Raw genomic sequence first — 17,158 nt, 5'->3', positions numbered from 1 at the left:
CTTTAATTCAAAACAAATCACATTTAATTGTATGTGAGTTTTACTCACCTGTATATGTAAGAGTTTACATGCTGTGAATTCATTCACAGACTCGGGGATCAAAGAAGACACTGAAAGAAAGCACAGCCACTGTCTTCCTCAGAGGCGCTCTGAACTTTCCCTAACACGTCCGGAGTCACAACTTGCGCACCCTTTGGACAGGTCACAGTGCAGAAAATGGCCACCGGCTGCTGCACCACTTCTCATCACCACACTGTGGCGCTGTTCACAACAGCTTCTGCCTAGTCCAATGAGTTGGAAGCAGGGCAGTTTGCAGCCACCAGATCCTGCCCCCCAACCCGCGGGGGTGAGGGTACAGGTGTGGGTGGGAGAAGCCTTGCTCTGTTTTTTATTTGTTTTGTTCTTTTGTTGTTTGCTTGTTTGCTTTAGTTTTTGGCTTAGGCAGAAGCACAGCCAAGGTGCCAGACTCAGGCGTCCTCCCTACAATGCAGCATCCTCAAAGGTGGTTTACCTCAGCCATGAAAAGTCAGCTCCTCTTGGTGCCTAACACTTGGGTCGGGGCTGGGAAGCCCGTGTTCGTGGCCAGGGACTGGAGTTAGCATGCCTTCTAGTGGACAGCAGGACCAGAGTGGGCAGAGAAGTGTAGGTGGTAGCCAGGACCCTTGAGACAAGCAGCCAAGATATGAAATCAAGAATGAACAAAGATATCAAGAGGAACTGAGGGTGTGTCTGGGAGACTTATTTTTTCTAGAAACTTCTCTTGAAGTCATAAAGACCCCTGTGTCTGTTTCCCTTCGAGAGCATGTGCAAGTCTCCACTGCTGTTTTTTTGGTTGGTTTGTTGTTTGGCCTCGTTCAGCACACTGGAAAAAGCTAGCTGACAGCAGGGTCGGGGACTGCAGGAGAAGGTGCAGAAGGAGACACGCTCCTAGGAAACCCAACTTGCCCCAGGGCTCCCCTTAGCCAGGAAGGAGCTGGCCCCTTGCTGTCCTCTCTGTGGACTGCAATCCATACCCCCGCCCCCATCTCCTCCCCACGCAGCAGGCTGAAGTGTGGCCAAGCAGGGGAGGGGGCATGGACTGGGAGGTGACGCCTACCTACCTTGGATCTGATAACATCACTTGTGGGGAGGCTTGGTGGCACCTGGCTCAGCACAGACCCCTCATTTCTGAAATAACAGCTTCCTTACAGCTGGGGGAGAAGCCCTGTGGGGCCAGGTCCAGCCCAACAAATCCAGCCTTCTGCCTAATCCCCAGGGACTCCGCTGTGATCCGTGTGGCATCTGTCTCGTGCCAGGGGCTGGCTTGCCTTGGGGGCATACAGGAGGGAAGGTGGGAACGTACCATGAAGGAGAAACCCAGGCCCACCTGGGGAGTGTGGATCCCAGACCTCTGGTACCTCGTGTGGCTGTCCCTGGCAGACATCTGAGTGGCTGGCAGCCCAGCCTTATATGGAGCCGTGTGATTCCTCCTGAGGCACCCACTGCTGACCTGCCAACTCCTGAGTCCCCTTGTTGGGGAAGGTCAGGTTCCAAAGGTCTCAGGGAGTCAGTCCCTGGAAAGCAAGACCCTGCAGGAGCCACTGGGGGCTGCCTCCGGCTCCTACTTGGTTCTCACGAGTGAGTCCTCTCCTGCGAGGATGTTGTCCTTGTCTCTATAGAAACCGCAGATCAAAGATCACCAGGTATCCAAGGGTAAATGCAAAGTTCTAGCCACATCTGGGTCCCCTTCAAGATGTTCCCAACCCACGCAAAGAAGGAGCAACCCCAAGAAGCCTCTTAACTGACCTTTCCTTTTCCTCCTCTTCAGAAACACACGCCCTGGGGGACGCCCTCTGCTGACTCAGCTGCTGCCACTCACCAGAACAGCCTGGGACCTCAAAGGCCTTCAGGAACAAGAACGAAGCACTGCGGGGACCCTGGCATGGGGCCTCGGGGTTAGTGCCCGGGGAGGGCCCCTCACTGGGCTGCAGGTTGCAGGCAAGGGCAGAGGTCACTTGTTCACCCATGGGTGCTGAGAGGGAGGGCGAGGGCCCTGAGAGTAGCACAGTGCCAGGCGCTGGACTGGAGATGGTTCCGGCTGAACCCCCGGTTGGGGCTACACGTGCCCGAGCCATGGCTTGAGCCAGGGTGTCCTGGGGAGCTACCCCACAGGGCGCAGGGAGGCCTTAACACACAGGCTCCCGGAGCAGCTGCTGGAGATGTGACTTGTCCCAGTGGCCAGGCCAGGGCAGACCCCCACTCCTCCACCCCCGGCAGGGGCCACGCAGTGAGGGTCTCTGCACTTCAGGCCCCGCTCCACGCAGCACCATGAATAACAACTTCTGCAGAGCCCTGGTGGACCGGAGACCTGTGGGCCCCCCCACGTGCATGCAGCTGGGCGTCATGCCGCCGCCCCCACAGGCGCCCCTGCCCCCCGCCGAGCCCCTGGGGCCCGCACCCTTCCTACTGTACCCAGGCCCCGCGGAGCCGCCCTACTGCGACGCCTACGCAGGAGTGTTCCCCTACGTGTCCTTCCCTGGCGCCTTCGGCGTCTATGACTATCCCTTCGAGCCCGCTTTCATCCAGAAGCGCAACGAGCGCGAGCGGCAGCGGGTCAAGTGTGTCAACGAGGGCTACGCGCGCCTGCGTGGCCACCTGCCGGGGGCCCTGGCGGAGAAGCGGCTGAGCAAGGTGGAGACGCTGCGCGCTGCCATCCGCTACATCAAGCACCTGCAGGAGCTGCTCAGCACGCCACCCGACGGCCCCGCCCGCGCACCGCCCGAGTCTGCCGAGTCTTCCCGCTTCTCCTCCTCCTCGCCTTTCTTAGAGTCGGAGGAATCCAGCCACTGATCCGGCCTGAGGCCGCCCGGGGACTCGCGGGGCGGAGGAGGAGCCCTCAGACTCCGTCCCACGCAGGAGCAGCGTGGAGGCCGCTGTGACATCCTTCCAACACCCCATCCCACCTCCGCTCGAGGCGGAGGGGCAGGGGCAGAGAGACAGCTACTGGAGGCATCCCCAGCGGGTGCTGGGAGCGGCCGCTGCGCACTGTTACCTCCGAGCCTGACTCTCCACTTCTGCCTCTGCTCCTGGTTGGTGAAAGCGGGAAAGTGGTGGCTCTGCTGCGTCCTCCGTGGCGGCAAGACCCTCACTGATGTCTGCGGCAGCCTTGGGCAAGCCAGACTAGAAAGTGCCATGCCTGGCTGAAAATACTAGCAACTTTGGAGGATGGAGAGGACACCCAGCCCCCTTGGGACAGACAGGTGTAGGGAAGAGGCAGGGTGTGTGTGCTGGTGGTCACAGTGGCTTCTTCCTTGGAGGGCCCTGCCCTCCTGCTCCCCCCTCCTCAGTCCCTCTCCCACCCCCTGCCAGGTGGCTTTCTCCTTTTGCCCAGATTGCAACAAGGACTGCGATTTTTGCCCCCAGACTGTAAGCCTCCAGGGACACACGGGCATTGTGTTTGCACAAAGGGCTAAATAAAAGGACTATCAGACTTGGTGACTTCTGGATGATCCTCCGCCCTTGCCCACCCTGATGCACCTTCACACGCCTTTCCAGGGTCCGGGACACTTGGGGCTGGGGTGCAGTGTCCTGCTTATGCAGCACCCCACAAAACAAGCGCAGAGAGTTCAGCATTCACCAGGAAACACACAGGAGTGGCAGGGACCCAGAGATGAGACACACGTCCATTGCACAGGTGGGAAGGGAGGGTCACCACAGCGTGGCGAGCGCTATGCTAAACGTGTGCACCCTCCATGTGGCCTCAGGAGCCTTCCACCCTATTGGGAGGAAGTTCACCATGACCCTCATGTGGGGCATGCAAGAGTTGGGATGCAAGTAAGAGAAGCTTTGGCCTGGGCAGGTCTGAGATGGACAGCATGGCGTTGGGGAGTGGGGCGGGGAGTTCCTGGCTGGGTGGGTAGGTAAGTGAGGACCCCAAACTTAGCCTTGAGATGGGGAGCTGGTCTGAATTGAAGGTGCCATATCATAGGCTGCCATACTCCAAACTCCAATGCCCCGACCTTACCTCATTTCCATCCAGGCTGGACTGCTTCTGCCTTACTCAGGGTGTGTATGAGTCCCCTACCCCCACCCTCGCGGGGGAGGGGGCTCAGTCTGGGATGTCACTGGCTGGGCCGGGAAGAATGACAGCTGCCTGGCTTGGACAGTCCCGCGGTGACTGCCTGCAGCAGGGAGCCGAGGGGAGGCTAATTTTACTACTGGGAGCAGGGAGCCTAATCCTGCCACCCCTGCCCCGCCCACGGCTGGCTCAGCAGGCCAGGCTCGGCCCAGCAAACTCAGCCGTCCAGTCCCCGAGGCAGCGGGGCACTGGGGACGCAGGGAAGAGAGGGCCGTGGGGCAGGGGAGCAGGAGGAAGCCATGGAGCCATCCTCCCCGCAGGACGAGGGCCTGAGGAAGAAACAGCCCAAGAAGCCGCTGCCGGAGCTCCTGCCCAGGCCGCCCCGGGCGCTGTTCTGCCTGACCCTCCAGAACCCCCTGAGGAAGGCTTGCATCAGCATCGTGGAGTGGAAGTATCCTTCTTCAGGCAGGCGGGGCAGGGGGCTGGGAGCACACACACCCCAGGGACAGCGGCAGCCGGGGACTTGGCAGAGGGGCACTGCCAAGGCATGAGGCAGGGGAGAGAGGGACTGCTGAGACTTGTGGAGCCCCAGCGGGCAGGCAGCTCCAGTCTTGGATGTCAGCCACAGTCATGGATGGCAGGGCCCACTTCATATAGATGGCGGCCAGCTGTGCTCAAATCTCCATCATCAAGGGCATGGCCGGGGTCTCGGGAGTGGCAGCTGACTCCTTGTGGCCACTTGAAAGCCCCCTCCCAAACCCCCACCTCCTAGTGGATCTGACAGTGAGGAGAGAGCCAGGGTTGCTGGAGGCCTGCGACCACATCCCTCCCCCAAGGAGCTCTGGGAGAGAGCAGGAATGATGACAATGCCTGGGTTATTTGTGGCAGGCAGGCAGGAGCCCCAGAGAGGAGGGGAGGCCTGAGTCAGGTGGGCTGTGGGAGCAGCTCCTCGGGAATACTCGGAATATTTCCTAAGGGTTTGGGAAGGCTGGGCTGCCTCCAGCTGTTCCCTGGGAGAAAGCAGAGTGAGGAGGCTGGAAAGATGGAGTGGAGTGAGATTGCCGTGTGGAGCCAAGGGCAGCCCTGCTCCTGCAGCCATACAAGGCTGCAGTACTCTCACCTGGGCCTCTCTCTCTCCACCTGCCTCCTGCCAGGGCTCCCCCACTGCCTCTTGTGCTGCCTCGACTGCTCAAGAAGGAAAGCTGGATTTTCCCTCCCTCCATGTGTGCGGTGTGCCTGCCTGCCCCAGCAGCTCACTCTCCCTCTCTCTACCCTTCCCCAGCTCCTGCACGCCTGCTGTCTGGGGTCACGCAGTCCAGGAAGGCCGCTCACCTGCTTCTGGGGACTGAGCCCTGTGTGGCAGGTGCTGAGCCCCAGGTCTGCAGCAGCCCCTGGCCCCTACCTGTTTTTATGGGTGAGCTCCCGCAGGGGCCCTGGCCGGCATCTCAGAATCATGGCTCCAAGGAGGAAGAGGAGGTGGCAACACGGCTCACACATGTGCCTAGAGTGGAACAGAGTAACTGTGTGCCGGGAACAGCATCTCTGAGGGCTCACAGAGAGGAAGCGCCCTGCTTCTGGGGAGTGGGGACTGAGCCCTCAGGGGAGGCCCCGCAGCGGAGCAGGAAAGGGGCAACAGGGCAGAGTGCTGGGTACAACGCACCACGTGGTGTTACAGTCACAGCTCAGAGGGAGCCGGTGCTTGCTTCTCCTCTATCCTGCACCCCCCACCCCCATGCCTTACTCGCTGGCCCTCCTTAACCCAGACCCCAGACCCTTTGAAACCATCATTCTGCTCACCATCTTTGCCAACTGTGTGGCCCTGGCTGTGTACCTGCCCATGCCCGAGGATGACAACAACTCACTGAACCTTGGCCTGGTAAGAACGTGGGCCAGACTGCCCTGGCCCTTGCTCACCTCGCTGTTCTGTGGGCAAAGAACCAAGGCCACCGAGACCGAGAGAGGGGACAGGGAGGAACCTGCCCACCCCATAGCTAAGCAGTCATGCTGGCGGACTCCGTAGTGTCCAGCTCGGTGCTAAACAGTTTGTTGTGTCATTCAAGCTCCATGATTAATCCTGGGGGAAGTTACTCCTCGGTGCGGTTGCATCATTATTCCCATGAAAAAGACCAGGCATGTTCGGCCTCACTACCAGATCTGCGACTCCGAGCCCTGGCAGGCTAGACTGGCCTTCAGCGTCGGTCTTGGGGACCTCCTTAGCCTTCAGGTGAACTATTTTCAGGCCTTGGGTCAGAGGCTGACGGACTTGGGCAAGTGACTCTGCCCTCCACAACAGGTGTCAAGTTACCGTTGTGCTTCTGGCATCTTGAGACAAAATGGCTGCCTCCAGTGTGTGCTGGTGGCCACAGGGGTTTCTTCCAGGGCTATGAGCTGGAGCTCCCCAGCCTCCTCGGGGTACGGTCAGGGCTCCAGGACCTGAGGGGGTGAGCTCCCCGCAAGAGGCAGAGGTGATCCGCAAATACGACAGATAGGATGTCAGCGATAAGAAGGAGGAGGGAAAAAGGGAGGAGCCCACCACACCAGCCGCCAGCCGCTGCTGTGTTCTCTCAGCCAGAGGGGACAGGAGGGAGGAAGGCAGGGGCCCTTGGCCCGGGGGCTGCCTGTGGGTGTCTGAGGAAGGCGGCTTCTAAGAAGGGAGGCTCTGGGCTCACTTCTGCACTAACTTCCTGCTGCCGTAGTCCTGGAACTCACTGAGCATGGAGCTATGAACAGACCTATTCCCTTCGTCAGGGAGCTTAATCAGACCCATTGTTCCAGGAAGTTACCGTTAAGCTGATTAAATAAGACAGGGAAATGGCGGTGGAGATGGATGAAGCTGAGGGATGCTAGGCCATCTAGGGACAGGGCCAAGCTGGTCCTGGGGCCAGGGCTGGATGTTGCAGCTGAGACCCAAAGGAGGAGGACAGGGACAGCTTCCTGGGCAAGTGACCTGAGCAGTTCCACAGATGTCCCAGCTTAGGGGGCCCCAACTTGAGGTTTAATTCTCCAGGGGCTTGGTGTCAAGCTGTTGATTAACTTGGTCTGTGGAGTTGGGTTTTGTGGGTGAAGTCGATTGGCCCACGGCACCCACACCTGGAGCTTGGCTCATTCATGGTCTGCCTTCTGCCACCACTTGCCTGCATCATCAAAGGGTGGCTTCTTAACCTGGCTTCTTGCCACCTGGGGGTGGGGGGCTTAGAGTTGAGCCTGAGCTCTTTTCTTTTTTTTTTTTTTTCTTCTTCTTTCTAAAATTTTATTTACTTTACTTGAAAGTTACAAAGAGAGAGAGAGAGATCTTCCATCCACTGATTCATTCCCTAAGTGACTGCAATGGCTAGATCCAAGCTGGTACGAAGCTGGGAGCCAGGAGCTTCTTCCTGGTCTGCCATGTGGGGTACAGGGGCCCAAAACCTTGGCCATTCTCTGCTGATTTCCCAGGCCATAACCAAGGAGCTAGATCCAAACTGGAGCAGTTGGAACTCGAACCAGCACCCATATGAAATGCTGGCACCACAAGTGGAGGATTAGCTTGCTATACCACTGGCCCCTGAACTTTTCTTAACTGATGGGCAGGAATGGGGAAGCCCATCACTAGGGTTGGGTCTGTGGGCCTTGGTGTCTCAGCTGTCTTTGGGAAGAACATGATTGTGTTGGTCTCTGCTGTGGGCAAGGTTGAGCAGATCTGAGTAAAGGGAGACACCTGGCCCCACTTGTCTGCCCCTGGCCTGGGCCCAAGATGTCAGATTGGTGTGTGTGTGTGCTGGGTGTGTGTGTCAGATTGGTGTGTGTGTTGTGTGTTGGGTGTGTGTGTCAGATTGGTGTGTGTGTGTGTATGTGTGTGTATGTTGGGTATGTGTGTGTTGTGTGTGTTGGGTGTGTGTGTCAGATTGGGGTGTGTGTGTGTGTATGTGTATGTGTGTGAGTGTGTGTATGTGTGTGTGTGTGTGTATGTGTGTGTATGTGTGTGTGGTGTGTGTATGTGTGTATGGTGTGGTGTGTGTATGTGTGTGTATGTGTGTGTGGTGTGTGTATGTGTGTATGGTGTGGTGTGTGTGTATGTGTGTGTGGTGTGTGTATGTGTGTGTGGTGTGTGTATGTGTGTATGTGTGTGAGTGTGTGTATGTGTGTGTGGTGTGTGTATGCGTGTGTGGTATGTGTATGTGTGTGTGTGAGTGTGTGGTGTGTGTATGTGTGTGTGTGTATGTGTGTGTGTGTATGTGTGTGGTGTGTGGTGTATGTGTGGTGTGTGTGTGTGTGTGTGTAGGGCAGACTGGGAGGAGGTGCCTGTGACGGTGTGCACCTTTCCCCCATAACACTAAATCAACGATAAAATGCCACGATAGACTGGGAAAGAATTTGAGAAGCTATATATGTTAGTACCTTCATCGGCAGTAACTTGCTACTTCTCCAGATGGATCCCCTGTTATAATTTGTACTATCCTTGCTCCTCAACTATTAGGTGGCCATTCATAGATGAGGAATTAGGGTGGGCCGGGCAAGAAGAGGGGTTAGGGTGAGCCAGGATCTGGAGGCAAAGTAGAAAAGAAAGGTGTCTCAGCCAGCCAGCCAAGTATGGGTTGTGGTGCGTGGGACAAAGCAAAGGAGGGAGAGAAGGAAGCAGGCTAGACCAGAGATGGGTTGGTCAGATGAATAGAAGGGGCCACAGAGGGCGTCTCACAGATGGGAGCGGATGGACAGGTTCTTGACTGCAGCTGGGGTGGTGGCCCTGGGGACAGAGAGGGCAAGGTTGACACCGGGATGTGGATTGGGGCTCAGAGCTGGTGGTGGTGACACCAGGGGCAGCAGCATGGAACTGGCAGGGGGAGAAAGTGGCTCAGCCTTTGATGTGCTAGGTTCCAGGGTCTGTGTCCACTGAGTGAGCAGTGTGAGGAGTTGACATCATAAGAAACCTCACCTTGGCACATGGTAGGGCTGGGGTGCACCAAGCTTCCCACAGGTGGCTTGCAATGCCAAGTCAGGGGAAGTGGGCACACTTGACTATGGACTGTCGCTGTGAAAGGGGCTTCCCTAGGTGGTCCCTCCAGGAGCCCTCACCTGCCCTCACAACATCTCCTTTCCCCAAGACTTACTAGGGGTCAAGATCCTGCAACTGTGGATCTCTCTGGGTCCAGAAGTGCCCTGACTCTCCTGGTTCTGTGTTGGTGGGAAAGTTTGAGGTCCTTTTGGGACAGAAGAAGAAACTGGGGACTGGAGGGTTGAGGGTCTGAGGGAACACACAACTGGCCCAGGAGGGAGAGGAGGATCGGCTGCTCATGCCTGGCCAGGAGGAGGAGATGGGCTCCAAGCTCAGCGAGATGGGAGGAGCCACGCAACATGCGGTTAGGAGAACGTTGGCTGTGTAATGTGAAACGGATACTTAACCCCTCATTTGTAAAGTGGGGTGATATGTTCACCCTCAGATAACCTCAGTGTCCCCGATTGCCAGGAGCCTGGGCCTCTGTCCTGGCCTCCCACGTGGGTGGCAGGAGCCCAAGCACTTGGACCATCATCTGCTGCCTTTCCAGTACCTTAGCAGGAAGCTGGGTCAGAAGTGAAGCGGGGGCTGGCATCAGGGCATAGTAGACTAAGCCTCTGCCCACAGCACCAGCATCAAATATAAGCACTGGTTCAAGTCCTGGCTGCTCCACTTCCAATCGAGCTCTCTGCTTCTGGTTGCTAGGAAAGCAACAGAGATTGGCTCAAGTTCTTCGGGCCCCTGCACCCACATGGGAGACCTGGAAGAAGTTCCTGGCTTCAGATGGGCTCAGCTCTGGCCATCACTACCATTTGGGAAGTGAACCAGTGGAGGAAAAATCATTTTCTTCCTCTGTGACTCTCCTTTCTGTAACTGTGTCTATCAAAATAATAATAGTTTTTTTTTTTTCTTTTCAAAAAGTGGAATAGCTGGGATTTCTCATGCTCTGATATGGGATGCTGGGGCACAGACAGTGGTTTAACTCCATGACCCAGCCCTGACTTCGTGATCTTTGGGAAATCACTGATGGATCCAAGACCTTCTAAATATGGAGCCTTACCTACCAACAGAAGGAACTGGGATCACACAGGTCCACGGAGATTTGGGCTGGGCTCCCCAGCCAGGAAGCCTGGACACCAAAGCACCGCCACCCCCAGATGGTTCTAGCAAAGGGCTCAAGCCTCACAGCTTTGCCCAGGGATTAGCACACATAGAAGGCTTCCTCTTCCCTCTACCCCTGTCAGGCAGCTGACCCTTTCCCTTCCCTTTCTGAAACCTCCAAATACCCGACGGGCCCACTGGGCACCTTGGTCATGAACCACCTCAATACCCAGCACACTGGGAGCCCGTGGTAGTCAGGCCCTGTTGTAGGGCCCCAGTGCCCACAAGCAGCTATTATTGTTAGGTGTGTGACAGATGAGGAAACCAAGGTGTGAGAGAGGAGCGAGGAGGGGCCATCCCTGGCCTGAGGGCACAGATCCCGCTGGCTACCATCCTGCTTGCTCCAAGCTGCGGAGCAGCCACCTGACCATGCCAGAAAGGATACTCACAGCATCCTGTGGGACCCCACTGGACCAGAGAGCAGCTGTCTTAGTGTTGGGGGGTGTGTTGCAAGGAGTACTGGGGCTAATAGAACCTCTCCCAGGAGAGTGGAGGGCTTGGGAAGGGGCACCTGTGTCAGAGACCTGGGGCCAGCTGAAGAGCAGGGCGAGCCATGACCAGAACCCAGGCCCTTCCTCTGCAGCCCAGACCAGGCTTTCTTTTTTTTTTTTTTTAAAGATTTATTATTATTATTATTATTATTTACTGGAAAGGTGGATATACAGAGAGGAGAGACAGAGAGGAAGCTCTTCCGTCCAATGATTCACTCCCCAAGTGAACGCAACGGCCGATGCTATGCTGATCCAAAGCCAGGAGACTCTTCCGGGACTCCCACGCGGGTGCAGGGTCCCAAGGCTTTGGGCCGTCCTCGACTGCTTTCCCAGGCCACAGGCAGGGAGCTGGAAGGGCAGCGGGGCTGCCGGGATAGAACCGGCACCCATATGGGATCCTGGGCGTGCAAGGTGAGGACCTTAACCACTTGCACCACCACGCCGGGCCCCAGACCAGGCTTTCAAAACCAGCCCTGCCCCTCAGGTGCTGCCTGCTCCCCAAGACTTGAAGGGGTTCTTCTAGAGGAAGTCCCGTGAATGATTTGAGGGAGACATTCCAGGGCCACCACATCACCCCGTGGCCAGCCTGAGGGGGTCTCTGTGACAAAGCACAATGACAATGGGGCTTCACTAATTTCTGGCCATGGCCTAGGAGCGGACGCCTCGTCCCCCTCGGCTCATGGCTTCACTAAAGCAGTCCTATGTGGAAGTGCGAGAACAGTACTAGGACAAAGCCAGGTGGACAGAAGCAGGCACAAGTGCCCTGTGATGCCAGGGGAAGAATGAGGGGTTAGGATCACCATTGTGACTTCCGGGCTGGCTAATGGCATCCCAGGTAAGGACACTGCCTACTAGGCTGTCCTTCCAGCGCATAAGTCCCATGGAAGTCTGGGGACTGTGTAGTGTGAGTGCAGTGAAGGGGTGTCCCAGGGTTTAATAGGGAGGGGCAAGTGGGAGGATGTCTGCCCACCAGGGAACACTGGGTGGTGCCCCTCCCACCGGCAAGGATTCTCAGGCACCAATGTCAAAATGACCGAAACAGGGAAACTGTGAGGTCACCGCTGGCCAGGCCTGTTCCCAAGCATCCCAACATGACACAACAAGGAGATGGAGTCCTCCCACGGCCTGATTTCCAAACTTTGGACAATCCTTATTAACACCGGGTCAGGCCACTGTTGCCTGCTGCTGCCATGTTTATTCAACCCCTCTGTACTCCCAAGTGGCCACCGCCCCCGGGGCTCGCCAGCCCCCTGCTGCATTCCTGGGGTTCAGGTTGCCACCCTGTAGCCTCTGGCACCCAGGGTGGTTGTCTTTTTATAGGGTCAGGAATGCGCTGCTGCCCGTTCCACCTGCTGTGTGGGATGGGTGAGACCTTGGAAGGACCCTCTGCTCTAGCCTGGTCCCTTGGAGCCCCGGGACCTACAGGGACAAGTGAGGCTGAAAACTAAAGGAAAACCCAGCTGTCAGCTCATCTTCCCTGAAGGCTGTGGATGCAGCAGTAACCCAACAGCAAATGCCTCAGGGCAAGTCCTGGCTGTTGGCTACATGGGTCAGTGGGAAGCAATGGAGCTTTCAAGTCCTGCAAACTGCCTCCCATCTGGGCCTTGAGGCCTTTTCCCAACTGCTGGCCACAGGACCCTCTCTGGTCCTTCTAACCACCTGGCTGTTGGAGCCTGGCTCTGCAAATGCACATCCTGTTTGCACTAACAGCTATGGCCACTCTGAGCCCAGGCCCATGGAGAGAGCAGTGGGAGACCTGGGGGGTGGATCTGGTGGATGCATTCTAAAGTCCCATCCTCCTTTGGAGTCTGAACCTGTACGCAGTACTGCCCCTCAGTAGCTGTGTGCTCCTGGGGAACTCACTCAACCTTTCTGTGCTTCCATTACTTTACCTGTAAAGTAGGGGTGAGGGAATCCCATGGACAGGGCTTGGGTGAGGATTAAATGCACACATGTGCCTGGAACAGTGGCTGCTAAACAGTGTGGCTCGTGTCATCTGGTTCCCTTTCCCCCTCCCCGGCCCTCCCACCCCTTTCCCAAGGGTACTGACCATTCTTCCAGTCCTCAGCCCCTCTGTTCCCCTGCCCACATGGCCCTGGAGCTGGGTTCCACCAGGGAGAAGGGAAATGGGGAGCTCAGAGGTCAAGAGGCCCTCTGAGGTCATGGCTGTCTGGGGGAGGGTTCATCAGGCCCTCTGAGGTGCCTCCCTCACCTTACCAGGTCATTGTCCAAACCTGGAGCCTGGGAGTGTGGTAATATGCCTCCTTCATCCCCCAGCTCACACACACCTGGTGGAGGCTGTGGCCACAGTGACCGGCGCCTGAGGCTGTTCCAGAAAGGCTGACTGCATCTCTTGGGTGGGGCGGGGCCTTGGACTCCTTGTTTGTGAAACAGGGACAGGGGATGGCAGGGCCGATCTGGGGTACCCAACTGAGGGGTGTGAGAAATGCCTGTTTCTCCTCTGGAGCCACTTGGTGTGAGTTCTGCATGCCCAGCCCTGTGGGGTAACTCCAGGACAGTCTGGGTGCTTGCGGTCATTCCACCTGCCAAGGTCATGGGGTCATAGACTAAGACAGGAGTCTCCCTGCTCTCCAGGAGGTCCCAGACTCTGCCACATCTCGCACCCTGAGGGCCCTGTGACTTGACTTTGAAGATCTCCCATCCCTGGAATGAATCATGGGGTCCTGCCACAAACCTTCTGGGATAGATTCAAGGGGGTGGACAAGGAAGAAAAGCAAGCGTCACTGTGGGAAAAGCACTTCACAGCAGTCAGGCCTGCCCTGCTGTCCGAGCACTTGCTGGGAGGCTCCTCAGAGTGGAGGGATGTGTGTGGGTCTCACTGGGTCCCCCACCCCCTGACCTCTCCTGGCATCCTGTATCCCTTCCCCCTCTGCCTCCCTGAAGCAGGTGCTCCCCAAAGAGTGGACAGCACCAAGTGCCTCCTGCACCTGCAGGATTTGTGAGACCTTAACCCAAAGGAGGATGATTTTCAGTTCCAAGGATGGACAGGCACTGGGTAACAGCCATGTGCCCACAGCAAAACTTCTCTGATGCTTCTGACATCCCACTCTAGCCATTAAGGTCCTTTCTGCAAACATCTGTGCGTCCAAGAGTCCTCCAAGGGGACACAGGCAGCCTGGGAGAATAGAGTTCAGACCAGGTCATAGCATTTGGAACTGGAGTGCTGGGGAAGGAGGTGGCAGAGGTCACAGATGGGGAGATATGCAGCGCAGGTGCGTTAGGACGGGAGCCCAGCTTGATCCCGTCTTCCCATAAGTCAAGCAGTGCCAGGTGGGGGAGCACCTGGGACTGGCTCATCCTTGGGATGGAAGACTTGACCTGGAAATGGAGGCAGTGGGGAAATGAGGGGGTGTGTGGCCTGAGCCCTGCCTTCTTCAGCCCAGAACTTAGGGAGGGCCAGCTCCAGCAGCCCTGGGAGCAGGTGCAAGGTCTAGGGGTCAGCATTGTGCCCCAGGCCTACCTCCCACCAACAGTGGCCCAGGATGTGCAAGGAGAACTGCAAGGAGTGGGTATGGGGTGATAAGGACCCTTGTAGGGTGCTGATCCCAGAGACCCCAGAGTGCTTGGGCCTGGTCTGAGTTCAGGAGGCCGAGGAGGCCAGGGAAGGTCCTGTCCCTTGGCTGTGGTGGCAGGGGCTGAGGTCTGGTGTCTCTGCTACAGTGGCCAGCACAGCTTCCCATCGCTCATTCCTTCACCAAACATTTCTCAAGACATACTGTGTGGCAGCATGATGTGCTCTGAGATGCTCTGTGTGAGGGCCAGTCTGTTGCTGTCATCTCCAATCCTCTGTGTCCCATCTCATGGTCCTGCAAGAGGGCTATTTCACAGCTCATGCCGCAGGGACCTGGCCTTGGGACTGACAGGCCCAGCTGGGAACTGCTGCCCACCCACATGCCACATTCTGGGAAGTGGCTACAGATAGGATCACCATAAAAGAGACTTGGTGCTGCTCAGAGCCCAAACTCACCCCAGAGCCACTGTGGCTGGCGTGGAGCAGTAGCTGCCCACAGCCCGTTCCACAATGACAATGCTTTGGATGCTGGTTCCTTCAGCCAGGCACACAAATCAGCAGGGTAGGCACTGTCCCAGGTGCAGGAAAGGCAGCTAAAGCAGTGATGTGAATAGCTGGAAAGCCCAGTGCTGCCCGATGTTGCCAAGAGACATAAAACAGAGTCAGAAGACAGAGGAAGACTGAGGGCTGGCGGGAGACAGCCAAGTGACCTGGGATGAGCACCCAACGGAGGGCAGAGCCAGGGTTGGAGCCCTGAGCCTGAATTTCCTCTGGGTGTTGAGGACCTGTGTCCTGGGGATGGGGTGTCAGGACTCCCAGGGGAGATAGCCACAATGCTTGTTTAGACAAAAATCTTGCCCTCAGTCACCTTCAGTGGCAATGGGTGCATTAGCCCCATTACACCATTGCTGCTGGGGAAAGGTCTTGTCTGTCCTGGCACCCCTACTGTTAGGGACACCCCATGGGCCTCCAGGAAGTTGCAGCTGGCCAAGGGCGCCGTCTGACAGCTAAAGTGAACTCTCCTATGGGTTAAAAAGGAGAGGTGACAGGCTTGGGGACCAAGCAGAGAACCTGGCAGAAAGGCCATGGTGGGCACAGGCATCATGGCTAGGGCAGCTAGGGGACACAGAAGTCTTCCCCATGGGCCAGAAGTGTGGCCAGTAGCCAGCAATCACATGTCACACTCAGAAGCTTAGGAAGTTTCCCAGTAGAGCACAGCCTATAGGCCAGATCCCAGCTGCCTCCCACCTGCTCGTGGCAGATGCCCTGCCGATGGAAATCAAGATGCTTTAGGGAAAAGTTAATGACTTTGATCTTGCAGAGACATCCATAGTGCCCAGTCCAGAGCTTAGTCACTCTCTGTGGCCTGTATGCACCTCATTCCCAGTGGAGGCTTCAGCTTGGGCTTCAGAGGCCATAGGGCCAGCACAGGGTGACACGGGTGCCCCTGGGCTCATGGTGTACTTTGGGCCTGGCCCTCTTCTGCCTCCTCCTGGCCAGGACCCGTGGCATGCTCTCAGCCCAGGCTCTCCAGGACTGGGCTGCAGGAAGGAGGACAAGGTGAGCTATACCTCAGAGCCATGGGCTGGGGAACCTGAGTGACCCCAGCTGGGCCCATGGCCCCAGTGAGCTGGGCAGTGGCTGGACAGGCAGTGGCAGGTGCAGGCAGCTCTCCTGCGCGTCTGGCTGGTTGCCCAGCCTGTGAACACTGCAGCTATTTTTGGGTCCTGTTTTCCCTCCCCTCAACCTTCCTCTGTCTGTGTCCTGGGGTGGAAGTGACCTGAAAATTGAAATGCTGACTGGACCTTCACTCTCTTCCCTACGCCTCTGCTTTAGGTGGCTTGGTTCCCGGGATAGCACCTGGCCAAGTCCAAGGAGACCCATGCCTCACACCTCCTCAAAAGCAGCCTGTACCCCAGTCCTCTCAGTAGGACAGTATCCTGACTCCCTCTGTGGTCCCCTTCCATGAAGTAGTCAGCCCTGGATTCCCACATCATGTTAAGCAGGGTCCTGACCTACAGGCCCTTCTGCAGCAGGATGTGGTCCTGCAGTTCAGTCATTACACCGTTGTCTTCTGGAAGAAGGAAGAAGCTTTGAGGGCACAAATCAGGAGATAGAATCAGGGGTGAGGCTCAGGAAAGGACTCCAGCCCATGCGTGTCTCAGTTCCCCTACTACACCTTGCTTCCCCCACCTGCACCTTGGTTCCCCCACCTGTGCCTCAGTTCCCTTACCTGCTGCGTGAAAGAAGAAGGGCTGTATTCAGGGAAAATCCCTGAGTCACGAGTCTGGAGATTTCCGGTGCCACATGCAAGCTTGTGCCCATGTTTCACACATCTGCCCCCTTGGAAGCAAATTCAAATTCCAAATCACAAGAATGGATGGGGCAAGCAAGTTCCCAAATCTGGCTCTGCTTGGAGTCAAGCAGCAGCTATGAGCCCACAGTGTGAGCTATGCCTCTGCAGTGGCTGGTGGGCAGAGGGCCTGGGCCTCTTGGCCTGCTTTGCTGGCAGAGGGTATCGGTGACTCGCAGTGATGGGGCCTGGGACCATGGGACACAGGCCCTCTTGTAGCACAACTGCAGGGGTACCATCAAGTCTTTCTCCTCCACGAATTGTACAGTGCTACAGCTGGCCCAGGTAACAGACTGGGCAACAGCTCTTGGGGAGGCTGGGGAGGCTTGCTTGGGGTAGTCTGGTGGGGGCGGGCAGGGCTCTTGGGAGCTGCCTAACCAGGATTCAAATGGCTACAAGGAAGGCAGTGCCAACCTGGTGACCTGCAGTAGGGACCTGCTGCCTTAGAATGAACACTCACCTGAACATGAGGTAGGAGGGGGAGGCAGCCAGGAATGAATAAGTCAGGAGATCTGGCTGCAGGGGAGAGACCTAAAGGAGTCAGCCAGGCCCTCTGAAAGGTGGGGCTTAGCTGAACCTTCCACCTCTTGCC

At 57.2% G+C, this 17,158-nt stretch overlaps 2 protein-coding genes across 2 annotated transcripts in view; both read left to right on the top strand.

The window, feature by feature from the left end:
* Window positions 1–2,307: 2,307 nt before the first annotated feature.
* On the top strand, window positions 2,308–2,829 carry ASCL5 (achaete-scute family bHLH transcription factor 5). The gene has a single exon (XM_040985212.1). The coding sequence runs from the start codon at window positions 2,308–2,310 to the stop codon at window positions 2,827–2,829; it is 522 nt and encodes a 173-aa protein (XP_040841146.1).
* Window positions 2,830–4,356: 1,527 nt separating this feature from the next.
* Window positions 4,357–17,158, top strand: part of CACNA1S (calcium voltage-gated channel subunit alpha1 S) — a 53,561-nt gene continuing 40,759 nt past the window's right edge. Inside the window, exons 1-2 of the mRNA XM_040985211.1 lie at window positions 4,357–4,508; window positions 5,828–5,933. Of these exons, the coding sequence (XP_040841145.1) occupies window positions 4,357–4,508; window positions 5,828–5,933 (258 nt within the window). The remainder of the gene's footprint in view (window positions 4,509–5,827; window positions 5,934–17,158) is intronic.

The sequence above is a fragment of the Ochotona curzoniae genome, unplaced genomic scaffold (assembly GCF_017591425.1).
Source record: "Ochotona curzoniae isolate NIBS_2020 unplaced genomic scaffold, NIBS_Ocur_1.0 contig_430, whole genome shotgun sequence".
In the NCBI taxonomy this organism is placed as follows: domain Eukaryota; kingdom Metazoa; phylum Chordata; class Mammalia; order Lagomorpha; family Ochotonidae; genus Ochotona; species Ochotona curzoniae.
Note: the sequence above shows the minus strand (reverse complement) of the source record. Positions and strands in the feature narration are given on the sequence as shown.

Bases quoted from the DNA above. Each gene is read 5' to 3' on its own strand.
- ASCL5 (XM_040985212.1), top strand. From the start codon at position 2,308: ATGAATAACAACTTCTGCAGAGCCCTGGTGGACCGGAGACCTGTGGGC.